This window comes from Squalius cephalus (genome assembly GCF_949319135.1).
Source record: "Squalius cephalus genome assembly, chromosome: 16".
Taxonomy (NCBI): Eukaryota; Metazoa; Chordata; class Actinopteri; order Cypriniformes; family Leuciscidae; genus Squalius; species Squalius cephalus.
Window position 1 is genome coordinate 10224789 of NC_137137.1, and position 16780 is coordinate 10241568.

General features: G+C 36.9%; 1 protein-coding gene across 1 annotated transcript in view; it reads right to left on the bottom strand.

Annotated features, from left to right (window-relative positions):
- The window catches only part of obscna (obscurin, cytoskeletal calmodulin and titin-interacting RhoGEF a), a 45887-nt gene that overhangs the window by 10394 nt on the left and 18713 nt on the right, over window positions 1–16780 (bottom strand). Inside the window, exons 29-59 of the mRNA XM_079898189.1 lie at window positions 15873–16139; window positions 15416–15682; window positions 14778–15044; window positions 14283–14549; window positions 13940–14206; window positions 13597–13863; window positions 13194–13460; window positions 12485–12751; window positions 11772–12038; window positions 11358–11624; window positions 10914–11180; window positions 10517–10783; window positions 10141–10407; window positions 7449–10043; window positions 6954–7011; window positions 6712–6821; window positions 6473–6582; window positions 6119–6319; window positions 5928–6022; window positions 5248–5421; window positions 4948–5107; window positions 4743–4850; window positions 3902–4066; window positions 3626–3784; window positions 3223–3400; window positions 3012–3125; window positions 2753–2920; window positions 2502–2604; window positions 2293–2422; window positions 2100–2208; window positions 31–109 (exon numbers count right to left, since the gene is read on the bottom strand). Of these exons, the coding sequence (XP_079754315.1) occupies window positions 31–109; window positions 2100–2208; window positions 2293–2422; window positions 2502–2604; window positions 2753–2920; window positions 3012–3125; window positions 3223–3400; window positions 3626–3784; window positions 3902–4066; window positions 4743–4850; window positions 4948–5107; window positions 5248–5421; window positions 5928–6022; window positions 6119–6319; window positions 6473–6582; window positions 6712–6821; window positions 6954–7011; window positions 7449–10043; window positions 10141–10407; window positions 10517–10783; window positions 10914–11180; window positions 11358–11624; window positions 11772–12038; window positions 12485–12751; window positions 13194–13460; window positions 13597–13863; window positions 13940–14206; window positions 14283–14549; window positions 14778–15044; window positions 15416–15682; window positions 15873–16139 (8287 nt within the window). The remainder of the gene's footprint in view (window positions 1–30; window positions 110–2099; window positions 2209–2292; window positions 2423–2501; window positions 2605–2752; window positions 2921–3011; window positions 3126–3222; window positions 3401–3625; window positions 3785–3901; window positions 4067–4742; window positions 4851–4947; window positions 5108–5247; window positions 5422–5927; window positions 6023–6118; window positions 6320–6472; window positions 6583–6711; window positions 6822–6953; window positions 7012–7448; window positions 10044–10140; window positions 10408–10516; window positions 10784–10913; window positions 11181–11357; window positions 11625–11771; window positions 12039–12484; window positions 12752–13193; window positions 13461–13596; window positions 13864–13939; window positions 14207–14282; window positions 14550–14777; window positions 15045–15415; window positions 15683–15872; window positions 16140–16780) is intronic.

Below are 16780 nucleotides of genomic sequence, written 5' to 3' on the forward strand. Positions count from 1 at the left end.
ACAGATAACACAGAGTGTATGCAGACTCACAGTTCAGGGTATCCAGGCTGAAAGAGTATATGAAACAGGTTCTTCACAAAGGAACTGGACCAACCTTCTGATTGGGGCTCTATTTGAAAACAATTAGGCAGTCAAACTTACTCTATTTGATTTTACATACACTAACATTCAAAGGTTTGGGGTCAATATGATTTTTTAAAAGAAATTAATACTTTTATTCAGCAAGGAAGCATTAAATTGATCAAAGGTTACATTTAAGACATTTACAATGTTAAAAAGTATTTCCACAGTATTTCAAATAAATGCTGTTCTTTCGATTAAAGAATCCTGAAAAAATGCACCATGGTTTCCATACACAAAAAAAAACTGTTTAAAACTGATAATAAGAAATGAGTAATACAAGTAAATAAATAATAAAACATAACTGTACTTTTATCAATAATACAACGGTACTTTTATTAATAATGCAACTTAATAATGCAACCTAAAATAATTCTATAATGTAAAATCTTTTTTTTTAAAAAACAGTTAATTAATCACTAAGATCTGAGGTGGAACAGTCAGCTTCAAACAAGGAATGTAGAGGGATATTTGTTTGCAGTTCTTCTCTAAACTCAATTGTGAAATAACAAAATCACTTACCGTGAATATGGCAGGTTTAAAAACAGCGCAAGAAGTGTCATTGCCTTTCCCAACCAGTGTTTTAAGTCACAGATCATATGTATAGACAGTCACATAGCCTCACAGGAAGTGCAAAGGGCCACTTGGCCCTATCTGCAGCAAGGCTTGAGTCTTAGCACAAAACCAGCTTTGAAGATGGACGTGGCATGTTAGCGGAGCATGCACTGACGAGGAAACCGTGAGAACATGTATATAAACAGATATGAGGAATGGACAAGGAGAAGAACAGAGACAGAGAGAAAGGAGAAAGGGAGAGGACCATACATGCAAAATGTTGGGGCATCTTTGTGAAGACACTTACATGATGATTTTGATCAGATCTTTAGTCTCCTGCTCTGTGACTAAAAAGGAAATGGGATGGAAAGTGTGGTGTTAAGCAGGATATGGAAATGCACATGACAGACAAGTGTTCAAAAGCTGCTTATGAACCACTTAAAGTATGTGGCATAAATTAAAACATATGACCACATAGGTATGATATAGTAAAGAATGCATTAAAAATGTATGATATATGAAGTAGCATGCAGTTTCATTTAAACTCAAATGAATTAAAGACAACTAAAATTAAACAAACCATACTGTTCAAAGTTTGGGGTCAGTAACACTTGTTTTTTATGGTTTTATTTATATATATAAAAAAGAAATTAATACTTTTGTTCAGCAAGGACAAATGTAAATGTCTTGACTGTTGACTTGATCAATTTAATATTTTAAATAAATTGTGTTCTTTATACTCATCAATGAATCCTGAAAAAATTAACAGTGTTTCCACAAAAGTAAAACCGTTTTCAACATTAATGATAATAAATAATAAGAATATTAGATAATAATAACATTTCTTGAGCACCAAATTTGCATTTTAGTATGATTTTTGCAGGATCATGTGACACTGAAGACTGGAATAATTGTAATACTATTTTAAAATATGACCATTTTTGCTGTATTTTTGATCAAATAAATATAGCCTTGGTGAGATTAAGAGAATTCAAAAACATTAAAAAAATTCTTACCAACCTCAAACTTTTAAATAGTAGTATATATGTACACTAAAAATTGTACATTATAATGTAAGTAGATGTTTCCAATGACGACGGCCGATGATGTTTTTGATAGTTTGAGTGATCCCATTGTTCCAGACCGAGAAGCTATTGAATATGGGAAACAGCACATTATTATTAAACATATGATTTTACATATGATTCCATTCTACAGAGCTAGTTGTTAGAGTGAAATGGACATTTAGAAGATCTGGAGTTTCAGTGACGAAACATGAGGAATGGGTGGGAACGAGTGCAGTTGGAGGTGACTGTGGTATGTGCTCCTTCAAAGCCTACTGGTGCCCACCAGTTTTTAGTGGGCAAATGCACGCATTCTCTGCCTTAAATAGTAATTGCTGTTCACCTTCTCCTTCGTCCTACCTGAAGCTGGGGTGGTTTGTGATTGTTTTTGGGTGCTGACCGTCACAGCTAATGGAGCTGGAGGGCAGAGTTCAGCTTTACACTTGGCACTGCCCACTTCATTCAGTAGCTGTATCATAAACACAAAGAAAGAGTATTGGGATTCATATATGATACGAATACGTCATTGAAAAGTAGTAAAAGACTCTGGTACCTCACACTGGTATTGACCCAGATCTGCCTCTTCCGCTGTCCTTATGGTGAGACTGAGAATTCCTGTCTGGACATCAGATTGAATCTGATGTTTCCTGGTGTTTTCAAGTTGAACGCCATCCTTAAACCACCTGTACATATAGATTGTGTAGGCTCTTTTATAACCATATACACAATTACATTAATTTGAGTGGATGAAACCAGTTTTACCTTATGGATGGTAAAGGAGCAGATTGTGTGGAGCACTTGAACTGCATATCTTGTCCCTTTACAAGCACGGAGTTCTGTAGTCTTGTTGTGAAACTTGGAGGCACTTTGTGAAACAAAAACAACATGCTTTTTATTTAATTTTTGGTGATCCCAAACTTTTGAACAGTAGTGCATATGCAAGACATATGAATGGAAATACATGCAAAAACTAGAAAAGCAATGGCGATAATAACCATTTCTCAAAAACATACCATCAATCATGATATTAGCCAGAGTGCTTGCGTTCCCTGCAGGATTGGTTGCATAGCACATGTATTGACCTGATTCCACCACTGTGACGCCAGTCAGTACAAGATAACAAGCACCCAACTGTCCTTCTGATGTAATGTGATGTTCGTCATCCTTCACAGGATGACCATCTGAGGAAAGCACATCAGCAGAACCCATTTATAAATTAAATGTAAACTGCCCATATTTATACACACACATACAGTACATAGTATTATTTACCTTTATACCACTTTATCACTGGTTTTGGTGTGCCAATGACCTTGCAGACCAGTTTTACAGTTTGTCCAAGCTTTGCTGGATAGTTAGTAAGATGTTGCTCAAAGCATGGGGCACCTGCAAATATCAACAAAGAGGTGTGGAAAAAATGCAATCATTTCATGAGGTCAAAACTGATTTATTCATAAGTGTGTTCTCATGTGTCCTAACTTACTCCAAGCGGGCTGTTTGCTGCGCTGCTGCAGGTCTCTCAGATCTTTGAGCCAAGAGAGGCGGAGGAGGATTGATCGAGCTTGCAGGATAATTTTTCTCAGCATTCCCCGGTGCTCGTGCCAAAGACCAAATGACCTGTCATCTCCTTCCACTGTATCCTTTACATCAATATCACTCAACTGTGAAGAAAGCAAATGTATTTGGAATGGATGTGAAATGGACAGCAGTGATTAGCGCTGCCATGCTATACAAGATATTGCATATGCAGTGTCCTTTACATGAGTCTTCAAATGCAAGGTAAACTTGAAATTTAGCTATGTTTTCAATGGGATAGCATGTAGATTAGACTGTAAAACTTCTTCACTACTAAAATGCTGTACTAGTAAATGTATAGCTGATTAAACCTTCATTTTATTCTTGAATATGTAGGCCTCTGTGTATGTGCCAAGCTCTCTCTTTGGCTTGCAGAATACAATACAATCTTTGAAGAGAAAGACGTGGCGGTGATGTCCTCTCTGAGAGATTTTGACCTCAGGAATCTCCTCCCATACTGTAAAATGGCCCTGGAAAAAAACACACATAACACTATCATTAGCAGAATGATACCTTCCAATTCTTATTCACACTTGTCATCTTGTCAACCTGCAAACAAAAAGGTTTCAAATATGATGAGGCAGTACCTGTCTAATGGGTTCTCCAAGCCCCTTGAGAGGTGCCGGGTAATTCTCAATCATGGAAAGATGATGCAAGTTCTCGGCACGCCAAGGCAAGCTGGAAATCATGGCAAAGGCATCCTCTAACAGGCAACAGTTCTGTTCGCTCTTTGCTTTGTTCCTGATAAGCTCCTAAAAAGACAAAAATGGAAGAGAATTACATGCTGTATTGAAAGCAATAATTATGGCTGATCTTTTTTGCTGTGTTTATACACACACTACCATTCAAAAGTTTGGGGTCAGTAAGAATTTTTTTTTGGGATAGAAATGGATACTTTTATTCAGCAAGGACATTTTAAATTAACAGTAACATTTATAATGTTACTAAAGATTTCTATTTCATATAAATACTTCTCTTTTGAATGTTGCATTCATCAATATATGTGTGGAAAACACACCTTTTAGGATTCTTTACGTACCATCACTGTTTTCAACATTGATAATAATAAGACATTTTTCTTGAGCAGCAAATCAGCATATTAGAATGATTTCTGAAGGATCATGTGACACTGAAGACTGGAGTAATGATGCTGAAAATTCAGCTTTGCCATCAAAGGAACAAATCATATTTAAAAAAAAATTTAAAATAGAAAACACTAATTTTAAATTGTAATAATATTAAACAGTATTGTTTTTACTGTATTTTTGATCAAATAAATGCAGCCTTGGTGAGTATAAGAGACTTCTTCAAACATTAAAACATTACCAACTTATTTCCAAACATTTGAACGGTTGTAGAATATATATATATATATATATAAATCATATTATATAATGTGAATGAAAGGAAATGATAAAGCTCTCACACCTTAAGTACATTCTTGTATGTTTGAATTCTTTCCATGGGTTTCTGCAAATACGTGCTAACATCAAAGACCTGGGTATCCAAATGTGCCAACTCTGTGTTTGCATATTGCTGGAACACAGTAGAAGAAGAATTGTCGTTTATTTACTTCACACCATTTAAAACAAGGAGCACTTTCTGCCAGACTGAAAACAGTATTTCCTCTTGCCTTGAAGAAATGCTGTGTGTTTTTGTCTGAGATGCAGGCCTCAGCTTGGGGAAGGCCTGTAATGAACTGGAGATACATCTCAAAGTCTGGTGCATAACTGACAAAACACTGGGCTACATCATCATCTGAGAAGCACATCTCCAGCTTGGGGAGAATACAACTGTGATGGAGGAACAGTGGGACAAATAAGTTAACCCACAATGTTAATGCATATAATATAATATAATATAATATAATATAATATAATATAATATAATATAATATAATATAATATAATATAAAAAAAACAGATTTCTTCACCATTCATGGAAATTTGCAATATCCCTGATATTACGGAATATGTACTCTTTTTGACTGAGGATGGTGAGAGGAACCTGAACGCTCGTCTCTAAGTTCTGCAAAAAGTGCTCCACAAAGAAGTTCATCTCCTGCACAAAACTGTTCTCGCCATCAAGGAGTCCCTTGATCAACCGACTAGAAGTAAAAAAAAAAGAAAAAAGAAAAAAATCAAGATAGACAATTTAGCTTTTCACAAAACCTGCTAATATAGACAATAAAGACATTGATCTGTGCTTGCTTTCCAGAGTTGTTATTGTTAAACAAAATATACGAAAATTCCTTTTTAACTAACTGAAATAAAACTATTTTAAGTTGAAGTACTAAAATTACTACACCTAAAAAATAAATAGAATAAACTAAGAAAAATGAAAAAAGCACATAAAATTACTAAAACTTAAATGAAAATTTAAAAACTGAAAACTGAAAATATACAAATAGTAATATGAATACTATAATAGTAGGCAATACTGCTCAAAATATTAAAAATTACTATATTAGTATTTAAATAATACTAGCACAGCACATTCTCAAATTCACACAATTGTAATACTCTCTAGAGGTGTTTGATGAACTTCAGGTTGACATTGCCCCAGCCACATTCTAGACCTTTGTCTTTGTATATTCTATTCAGTTCAGTTTACCTTTGAATCAAGCCATGCTCATCCTTTGTTAAAATTGTTTTGCCTTTCTCAGGGGATTCTCCCTTTTCTGCCTCATGGGCCACTGAAAATATTTCCTTTGAGAAAACAAATCGAAAGATTATTAAAATAAATGTAACAACCTTTTACACTGCATTGCTATTTAAACTATATACACACACACATTCACTCACCTTTGTCTTCTTTTCTAGGTACGCCGGGGATACCCAGCCCTGACGGGATGGTGTGATCTTGGTTGGCTTTGTACGAACAAGCCACCTCACAGGATGGGCTGAGTCCAGGACCTCCACAAACTGGCCTTCCTTTAGTACAAAAGCTTCTTTGTTTCCTCCCAGAGGATGACAATTGGTTTTGGCCACATAAATATCAAATATCTGCAGAATGTACTGTATATCAGTGTTTGTTTGTCGTGTTTACTTTCCACTTGTTCCTAAAGCAATATGAGCTACAACATGCACAAAAAGTGCCTATAAATTACGTTTTTTTATTATTATTGTTAGTTTATTATTAAGAAGCTGAGTTAATACCTCTCCTCTGTCATCATCTCCATCTGACTCAGAGAATGACTCAGTATTTGCAGAGGACTTGTAGGAATGTAGGCGTTTGGGAGACGGTGTGTGACTCTGTGAATCGCAACCTATGCCAAATACAAACGCAACAATACAGAAGAGTACAGTATATTAAGCTTTTTAATATGCTCTTGAGTTCATATTATTTCATTATGTCTGGACTTTACTAAATGACTTGCAGCACCAAGAGAACTGACCTTTCCCTTTCAGCTGGTCTGAAGTCTTTCGAGGTTGTAAACTAGCACTTTTTTCTTCTTCAGAAGTCTTAGTACGAGCCTCATTTTTTGACTTCTCTGCCTCTTTTCCCCTGTTTGAAAACATTCATTTAAATACATTGCAAAGTATTATCCCAAAGTACAGAAAAGAAAAAATTATTTTACGCTGCCATCTTTCTTTATAATTAAGAGTCCTTGAAGGGTATTTACAATGTTAAAATTACCTAGATTGGTATTCAGTCTCAACATCAGGGGCTGTGTCATAATCTGAGTAACAGGATACTAGAGAGGGGACAGAATTAGAAGAAACAAGCTCAGCTACTATTGATGTATACATATATCAGTTATCTGCAGATATCAAAGACTTTATCGGCTTCGGTCAATATTAGCTATATTCCTCTGTTTTTATGTTAATATTACTTTTGCAGTAGTCTAACACTACTTAGTTAATCTTTAAGAAAAACTTTTTTAGCAAATCTGATATACATTTTTCATACTGTAAATTATAATGTTGTGATGCCTTAATTTACTTGCTTTTTTATTTTTGTTTTTAGTGTTTAACTTTTACTTTATTTAGATTTTTCAGTTAGCTGCCATTAATCGGTTATCTATCATGACATAATATTAAATAATTATACTTTTCTTGGTCTCAGCCAGAATTTAATATTATTGCAGCCCTACTATTGCTACTATTATCCAGAATGATAAACACAACTCACTGGAGCTGACTGAAATTAGACTTCTCCTTTTCTCCTTGATCTTGCTGTAGGTGTCATCTGCCGGGAGATCATAGACAAGTCTCAATGACTCCTCTTCAGTGTTTAGGACTGGAGCAATCTCTTTCTCAGAGACAATTTCTGCATCTGGTGTTTGTGCAGTCTGAATTGTTTGTGATGGCTTCTGAGGTTTACCCACCATCACATTCCCATTGTAACTAATTGCTCCAAACTTGTTTGCAACTTCACATGTGTAGATTCCAGCATCTTTGTTTGTAACCCTGGAAATTTCCAGAAAACACCTACCATCTGCATTTTGGGTGATTTTGTACCTTTTCCCAGGCCTCAGATCTATTCCATCTTTAAGCCAGCGCATAGTGTCGATTTTACCTTCCACAACACACTCCAGGAAAGCAGTGCCACCAAGATCAAGATTCTGGTTCTTGAACACTTCTTTGAAGACTAGACGCATGTCTTTCCTAGTTTTGTAACCTTTGAAAGCAGCTTGTATCTTAATGGCAGCCTCACGTATCTCTGGCTCATCCTCAAAATCTACGTCTATACCAGGGCTGTCAACATTATCGTGCTCAACTCGAGAACACTTCTGTTTGCCTGTATCCACACTTGTGATCTGCTCTAGCGTCGTCCCCCCAGGTTGAATTACAGATTCCCCAGAAACATCTACTTCAATAACGACTTGCTTCACATTTTTCTGATCTCCATTATCCATGTGTGGTAAGTTCGGCTCAACTTTCGGTGACACCTTCTGCACATCCCTAAAGGACACTGTTGTAGCTTCCTCTGCATGAATTATTTCTTCTTTGAATTTCTGGCTTTTAATGGCAATATTTGTTGCTTTTCCTGTAACATGCTTTGCTGCTTTTCCATCCACAACCTGCTTGACATTTTTCAGATCTCCACTATCAGTGTCTGGTAAATTCGGCTCACCTACCTGTGAATCTCTCTGCACATCTCTAACGGACATTGTTGTAGCTTTCTCTGTAGAAATAATTTCTTCTTTGAATTTTTGGCTTGCGGTGGCAGTTTTTGTAGCTTTTTCTGTAACATGCTTTGGTACTTTTCCATGATGTTCATCCACAACCTGCTTAACATTTTTTAGATCTCCACTATCAATGTCTGGTAAATTCGGTTCACCTACCTGTGAATCTTTCTGCACATCTCTAACGGACATTGATGTAGCTTTCTCTGCAGAAATAATTTCTTTTTTTAATTTTTGGCTTGCAATGGCAGTTTTTGTAGCTTTCTCTATAGCAATCTTTGGTACTTTTCCATGATGTTCATCCACAACCTGCTTGACATTTTTCAGATCTCCACTATCAATGTGTGGTAAATCTGTTTCACCTTCTAGTGAATCCCTTTGCACATCCCTAACGGTCAATGTTGTGGTTTTCTGTACAAGACTTATTTGCTCTTTGGGTTTCTGGCCTGTAATGGCAATGCTTGGTGCTTTTTCTTTAACATTCTTTGTTATTTTTCCATGATGTTCATCCTGGGACTGAACCTTTTCAATTTCTGGTCCCATTTCAGACTGGACATTTTGCTTCTTGTGCATTTCATTTTCATCCAATGATTTCTTTTTTGGTTCCTTCTTTTCATTCATACTGACGGGATATTCACCAAACTCTGATGGCTTAGATATGGTGTCCACAATTAGCTCTTTCTTTGATTCCCTATTTACACTTGATTCCAATTTGATATACTCCTTCCTTTCCTCTAAATTATATGGTTGTTCTTTAGATGCTTCAACGTGTTTGGCCGTTAACTCTTTGAAGACTGGTGGATCTAAGCCATAATCTGATATCTTTAAAGTGGTATCCACAGTTTGTTTTATGTCCATATCTCGATGCTTTGCTTCCAAAACATAGGGTTGCCTTTTGATTTCAACATGTGGCTGGGAAACCTTCTCCTTAGAGAAAGATGGTGTTAGGTCAGCATGTTTTGATGTTATTTTGGTCTCCACAGTGGGCTCCATTACAACATCTTGTTTCTTGCCCTTCTTGTCAACAGTTGGATCTTTAACACTCTGGTTGTTTGCTTCAAAAACACTGTACTGGTCTTGGTGTGAAACATCTGGATGTGTGGCCTTACTCTTTGACCGTGGTGGAGGCTGGGGAACATTTTTGGGTGGTTCCTTGCTCTGATTATTTGTATCTATGCTTGAAGTTTTCTTCTGAACTTGCCCTGAGATCTTTTCATTGTTCTGGTCCACAGAAATCTTAGTAACCTCTTTGGAGCCAGTGTCCACCACTTTTTTTCTTTGTTCTGCAGGTGCATCGGTTGTAAGAGTAGTAATTTCAGGTTCTTCCATGGTGCAACTAGACACGTTAACCATTTTGGAACTCGCATCTTTCCCGTTTTGTCTCACCAATGATTTCCTCTTGACGTCCTGGTCATCTGTCAGTTTCTCACAGAGATCCTGGAAGTGAACCTCTGATGACTCCAAGATAGAGATGTCTGATTCCTCAATGACCACAGCCTGTTTCTTATGCATAAGACCACTGTGTGTTTCTTCCATCATTTTTTGCCCTTTTGATCTTAGTGGGGCTTGAGGGATGTCTTTACTTCTAGGGGAAGCTTCTGGTGTAAATAATGGAAATGCAACATTACTTATTTATTTTGATTTTTAATTATTTTTAATTACTTACTTATTTTTAAAACATGGGAATAAATGTACCTTTTATAACAAGAGAAGCTGTTGTCTCCATCCTAGCAGCACAGCATTTGTAGACACCACTGTCCTGACATTTTAGATCATGGATTTGAAGGTGTAATTCAGAGCCATCCTGTTTCATCTCATACTTGTTTCCTGGTTTTAGCAACACTGTTCCCTTTTTCCACTGCACAGGAACTCCAGGTTTAGAGAGCTCACAGGTCAAGAACGCTGTTTCACCTTCCTCAGCTTCAAGACTTTGAAGGATCTTGCAGAAGTATATAGGTTGCTCTGTACATGAAGAAGTAAAAATAAAGTTTGGGTTCTTCATGTATGAAATAAGTTCTACATGGACAAAGCATTAGGAACTGCAGATGTTGCACTAAAATAATATCTGTACCTTTCACTGTAATTGAACCATTAGTCACCAGGCTTCCAGCACAACATTTGTAAGTCCCACTGTCCTGAGCTGTTAACTCATGGATCTGAAGTTGTAGTTGATGGCCATCCTGTTTAATCTCATATTTTTTACTTGGCTTAAGCATCACTGCTCCCTTCTTCCACTGCACTGAAACTCCAGGTTTAGAGAGCTCACAGCGCAATATGGCTGTCTTACCCTCCTCTGCTTCTTGGTTTTGGAGCTCCTCAGAGAAGAACAATGGACGTTCTGGTGAGGGAAAACAAAAATGCTTATGTCTTTACACACTAAACAGAAAAAAAGTACACATGAACAGATTAATGAATTGATTCCTCTATTCAAAAAAGATGGAAAACGACATTTAAATTAATTCCCTTACCCTTTACTACAAGAGAAGCAGTCGTCACCATGTTACCAGCACAACATTTATAAGAGCCACTATCTCCAATTTTCAGGTCATATATTTGAAGCTGCAGCAGACAACCATCTTGTTTCATCTCATACTTGTTTCCAGGTTTCAGCAACACTGTTCCCTTCTTCCACTGCACTGCAACTCCAGGTTTAGAGAGCTCACAGGTCAGGGCAGTCGCTTTACCTTCCTCAGCTTCAAGGCTTTGGAGGTTCTTGCAGAAAAATATAGGTTGCTCTAGATGTGGGGAAATAAAAATAAATTTAATGTTTTTAAAATTTGTGTCTTTATTCACAAAAAGTGCTCTTAATGAATTATCAGAATATCCTGGTTCAATAGCAAGCAATGTTGTCAGAATGGTACATGGAAAGATTATTAGGTAATTCAGAAGTTTCTCTAAAACACATTCCATACCTTTCACTGTAACAGAGCAAGTAGTCACCAGACTCCCAGCACAACATTTGTAGGGCCCACTGTCCTGAGCTGTTAACTCATGGATCTGAAGCTGTAGGTGACGGCCATCCTGTTTAATCTCATATTTTTTACTAGGCTTAAGTATCACTGCTCCCTTCTTCCACTGAACTGAAACTCCAGGTTTAGAGAGCTCACAGTGCAATATGACTGTGTTGCCCTCCTCTGCTTCTTGGTTTTGGAGCTCCTCAGAGAAGAACAATGGATGTTCTGGTGAGGGAAAACAAAAATATGTATGTCTTTACATGTTCACCAAAAAATAAATGGACACATGAACAGATTAATTAATTATTTCCAATGTCATTCGTATGTTAAAATGCAAAATGTGGAATAATGCCATTTGAAAAAAATACTTACCTTTTACCTCAAGAGAACCAGTTGTGACCAGGCTTCCAGCACAACATTTGTAGGGCCCACTGTCCTGAGCTGTTAACTCATGGATCTGAAGCTGTAGTTGACAACCATCCTGTTTTATCTCATATTTTTTACTAGGCTTGAGTATCACTGCTCCCTTCTTCCACTGCACTGAAACTCCAGGTTTAGAGAGCTCACAGCACAATATTGCTGTCCTGCCCTCTTCTGCTTGTTGGTTTTGTAGGTCCTCAGAGAAGAACCATGGCTTTTCTAGAGAGGGAAAACAAAATCATATATGCTTTTACATGTTCATCAAATAACAAATGAAAACATGAACAGATGGTAACACTTTATTTTACAGTGTCCTTGTTATGTTACATGTACTTACCATATTAATAACAGTAAATGATGCATAATTACATGCAATTAACCCTCAACCAAACCCTAATCCTACCCAAACCCTATAGTAAATAAATGTAGTTGCTTAATATTACTCAGTACTTAAATATATAATACACTGTAACAATGACACCTTAAAATTAAGTTTATCCCTTTATTTTAAGTTGACGTAGTTACATTGTACTTACAGGTTTAGCTGATTTTAATACTTGTTTTGTCTTATTTAAAATAATTTTAAGTCATATTGAGAGCCCCTTGGAAGTTTGTTGAGGCCCCCTAATGAGCCCCAGCCCCCTGGTTAAGAACCACTGACTTACCTTTTACCTCAAGAGAACCAGTTGTGACCAGGCTTCCAGCACAACATTTGTAGGGCCCACTGTCCTGAGCTGTTAACTCATGGATCTGAAGCTGTAGTTGACAACCATCCTGTTTTATCTCATATTTTTTACTAGGCTTGAGTATCACTGCTCCCTTCTTCCACTGCACTGAAACTCCAGGTTTAGAGAGCTCACAGCATAATATTGCTGTCCTGCCCTCCTCTGCTTGTTGGTTTTGTAGGTCCTCAGAGAAGAACAATGGCTTTTCTAGAGAGGGAAAACAAAACCATATATGCTTTTACATGTTCATCAAAAAACAAATGAACACATGAACAGATGTTAACATTTTATTTTACAGTGTCCTTGTTACATATGTTACATGTACTTACCATAGTAATAACAGTAAATGATGCATAATTACATGGAATTAACCCTCAACCAAACCCTAATCCTACCCTAACCCTATAGTAAATACATGTAGTTGCTTAATATTACTCAGTACTTAAATATATAATACACTGTAACAATGACACCTTAAAATAAAGTTTAACCCTTTATTTTAAGTTGACGTAGTACTTACAGGTTTAGCTGATTTTAATACTTGTTTTGTCTTATTTAAAATCATTTTAAGTCATATTGAGAGTCCCTTGGGAGTTTGTTAAGGCCCCCTAATGAGCCCCAGCCCCCTGGTTAAGAACCACTGACTTACCTTTTACCTCAAGAGAACCAGTTGTGACCAGGCTTCCGGCACAACATTTGTAGGGCCCACTGTCCTGAGCTGTTAACTCATGGATCTGAAGCTGTAGTTGACAACCATCCTGTTTTATCTCATATTTTTTACTAGGCTTCAAAAGCACTGTCCCCTTTTTCCACTGCACTGAAACTCCAGGTTTAGATAGCTCACAGTACAATATGACTGGGTTACCCTCCTCTGCTTGTTGGTTCTGTAGCTCCTCAGAGAAGAACAATAGTTTTTCTGTAGAGGGAAAAAACATACAGTATATGCCTTTACATGTTCTTCAAAAATAATTGGACAAATGAACAGGTTAATGAATGAATTCTTATGTCAAAGATCAAAATGTTGAAAAATGCCATTTGAATAATTCACTTACCTTTTATCACAAGAGATGATGTTGTGACCAGGCTACCAGCACAACATTTGTAAGTCCCACTGTCCTGAGCTGTTAACTCATGGATCTGAAGCTGTAGTTGATGGCCATCCTGTTTAATCTCATATTTTTTACTAGGCTTAAGTATCACTGCTCCCTTCTTCCACTGCACTGAAACTCCAGGTTTAGAAAGCTCACAGTGCAATATGACTGTGTTGCCCTCCTCTGCTTGTTGGTTTTGGAGCTCCTCAGAGAAGAACAATGGATGTTCTGGTGAGGGAAAACAAAAATATCTCAATAATGTCCAACTGAAATTTTAACAACTTCATTGCATAAAAATACACACCTTTCACGTCAAGAGAAGCTGTGGTCACCAAGCTACCAGCACAACATTTGTAGATGCCACTGTCCTGACTGTTCAACTCATGTATAAGAAGCTGTAATTTACAGCCATCTTGCTTAGTCTCATATTTGTTTCCTGGTAGAAGCAACAGCATTCCCTTCTTCCACTGCACTTCCACTCCAGTTTTAGAGATCTCACAGCTCAGTATGGCAGTCTCACCTTCTTCTATTTCTTGTCTTTGGAGCTCCTCACAGAAATACAGAGGTTGTTCTGGATGCAGAAAATAAGAATGTTATTGTTAATTAATGTGTATTCTAGCAACTCGTCTACATTGAATACACTATACCTTTCACTTCCAGAGATGCTGAGGTCACTAGACTACCAACACAGCATGTGTAGACACCACTGTCTTGGCTTGTGAGCTCATGGATCTGAAGTTGCAGTTCACCACCATTCTGCTTTATTTCATACTTTCTTCCAGGCTTTAGCAGCACAGATCCCTTCTTCCAATTTACGGCAGCCCCAGGTTTTGAAAGCTCGCAGCAGAGAAAGGCAGTTTCCCCCTCCTCTGCTTCTTGACACTCAAGCATCTTGATGAAGTACAAAGGTTGTTCTGATGAAAAAATAAATAAGAAAATATAAATACAGTATGTATTTCATTTTGTTTTTATTTTTTGAATACATATTTAATTGTGCTTTTTGTCCTTTTGGTCACTTGAATGCATTCATAGGTTTTGATCAAAGACCTAATGACATCCAGTGTAAAAATACAGAAAATCAGACGAGGACAAATACTTCTTCACAAAACCATAGTATGACCCTCTAATGTCACGGCTCTCACCTTTGACTACAACTGATGCCGTGGTAACCAAGCTTCCAGAGCAGCACTTGTAAGTGCCACTGTCCTGACGTGTCAGGTCATGGATCTGTAGCTGTGCTTTGCAGCCATCTTGTTTCATCTCATATTTGTTTCCTGGTCTCAGTCGTATTGCCCCCTTCTTCCACTGCACTTCAACTCCAGGTTTAGAGAGCTCACAGCAAAGAAAGGCTATCTCACCCTCCTCTGCCTCCTGGTTATGGAGTTCCTCACAGAAGAAAAGAGGTTGCTCTGAAAAGGGAGAGTAAATTGATGTTAACTAACTTTGCAGGAAACTGTTTCATTTCGTCTTTTACTAAACATGCAGCATAAAGACAGATGAATTTCCATGCCTTAATTAAAAACCCAGATAATCATTATACAAACACTGTTTCAAACCTTTAAGGATGCACTGATATTAACATTTTGTTCGATACCAACGAACCAATAATCATTTTCATGTTATGGCCAATAAATAAAAACTAACCAGTATTAAAATTCTATACTTTTTTTCACATTAAAAATAAAACATTACAGTTCAAACAATCAAATATTCAATATCGGCTGATTCTGATAAATTTTAATATAAACCATAACTGTTATGGTATACTGTGCATACCTACCTTTGACAATAATATTAGCCCGTGTTTCTAGATTGCCAGCATAGCATCTGTAGATGCCACTGTCTTGACTTGTGAGGTCATGGATCTGAAGTTGTACTTCATTGCCCTCTTGCATCATTGCATACTTCTGTCCATTCTTCAGGAGCATTGCCCCCTTCTTCCACTGTATTGATACTCCGGGTTTAGAGAGCTCACAGCACAAGAAAGCCGTTTCACCTTCCTCTAATTCTTGGTTTTGAAGCTCTTCACGGAAAAACAAAGGGCACTCTGTTGTATCAGAGGAGAAGAAATAGTGGTAAAATAAATGTTCATTATGCAAATACTTGTATTTAATGAATGGATCTTATAAAGTGCCACTGAATATTTTCACTAATTTACTGACATTCAGTTTATGCATAGATCAAATCCTCAAAATCAAATACAATATATATAGACAAGCAATTATTTTGGTTCATACCTTTCACAGTAATACTGGCCCTTGTCTCAATGCCATCGGCACAACACCTGTAGGCCCCACTGTCCTGACTTGTGAGGTCAATGATCTGAAGCTGTAGCTCACATCCATCCTGTTTCATCTCATATTTGTTACCCGGTCGAAGCAGAACTGCTCCCTTCTTCCACTCAACTGCAACTCCAGGTTGAGACAGCTCACAGCACAAGAAAGTAGTCTCACCCTCTTCTGCTTCTTGGTTTTGGAGCTCCCCGCAGAAAAACAAAGGACGCTCTGAAATTAAGCAAAGAACCCTTAAGTATATGTGTCATTTTCAATAAATATTGTACAAATTCACTTTGTATACTGATTTGTAAAGAGTCAAGTTCTGATAAGAATAAGTGGTAACAATTTAAAATAAGGTTAATGCATTAGTTGATGCATTAAATAACATTAACTAACTATGAGCAATATATTTTTTACAGAATTTAGAATTTTACTTTATTAATGTTAGTTAATAAAACTACAATTACTCATTTCATGATAGTTCAAAGTTCATTAACTAATGTTAACATATACAATTTTAATTAAAAAAATGTACTAGTAAATGTAAAAATTAAGATAACTAAATGCTTCAGAAGTATTTTTCATTGTTAGTTCATGTTAACTAACATAGTTTACTAATGTTAACTAATAAGACCTTATTGTAAAGCAGGGATGGGCAACTTCGGTCCTGGAGGGCCACTGTCCTACAGAGTTTAGCTTCAACCCTAATCAAACACACCTGAACAAGCTAATCAAGGTCCTCAGGATTACTAGAAAATTACAGGCAGGTGATTTTTTCAGGGTTGGAGCTAAACTCTGTAGGACAGTAGTTGCCCATCCCTGTTGTAAAGGGTTACAGAATAAGCATTACAACGGGTAAATCTACCATA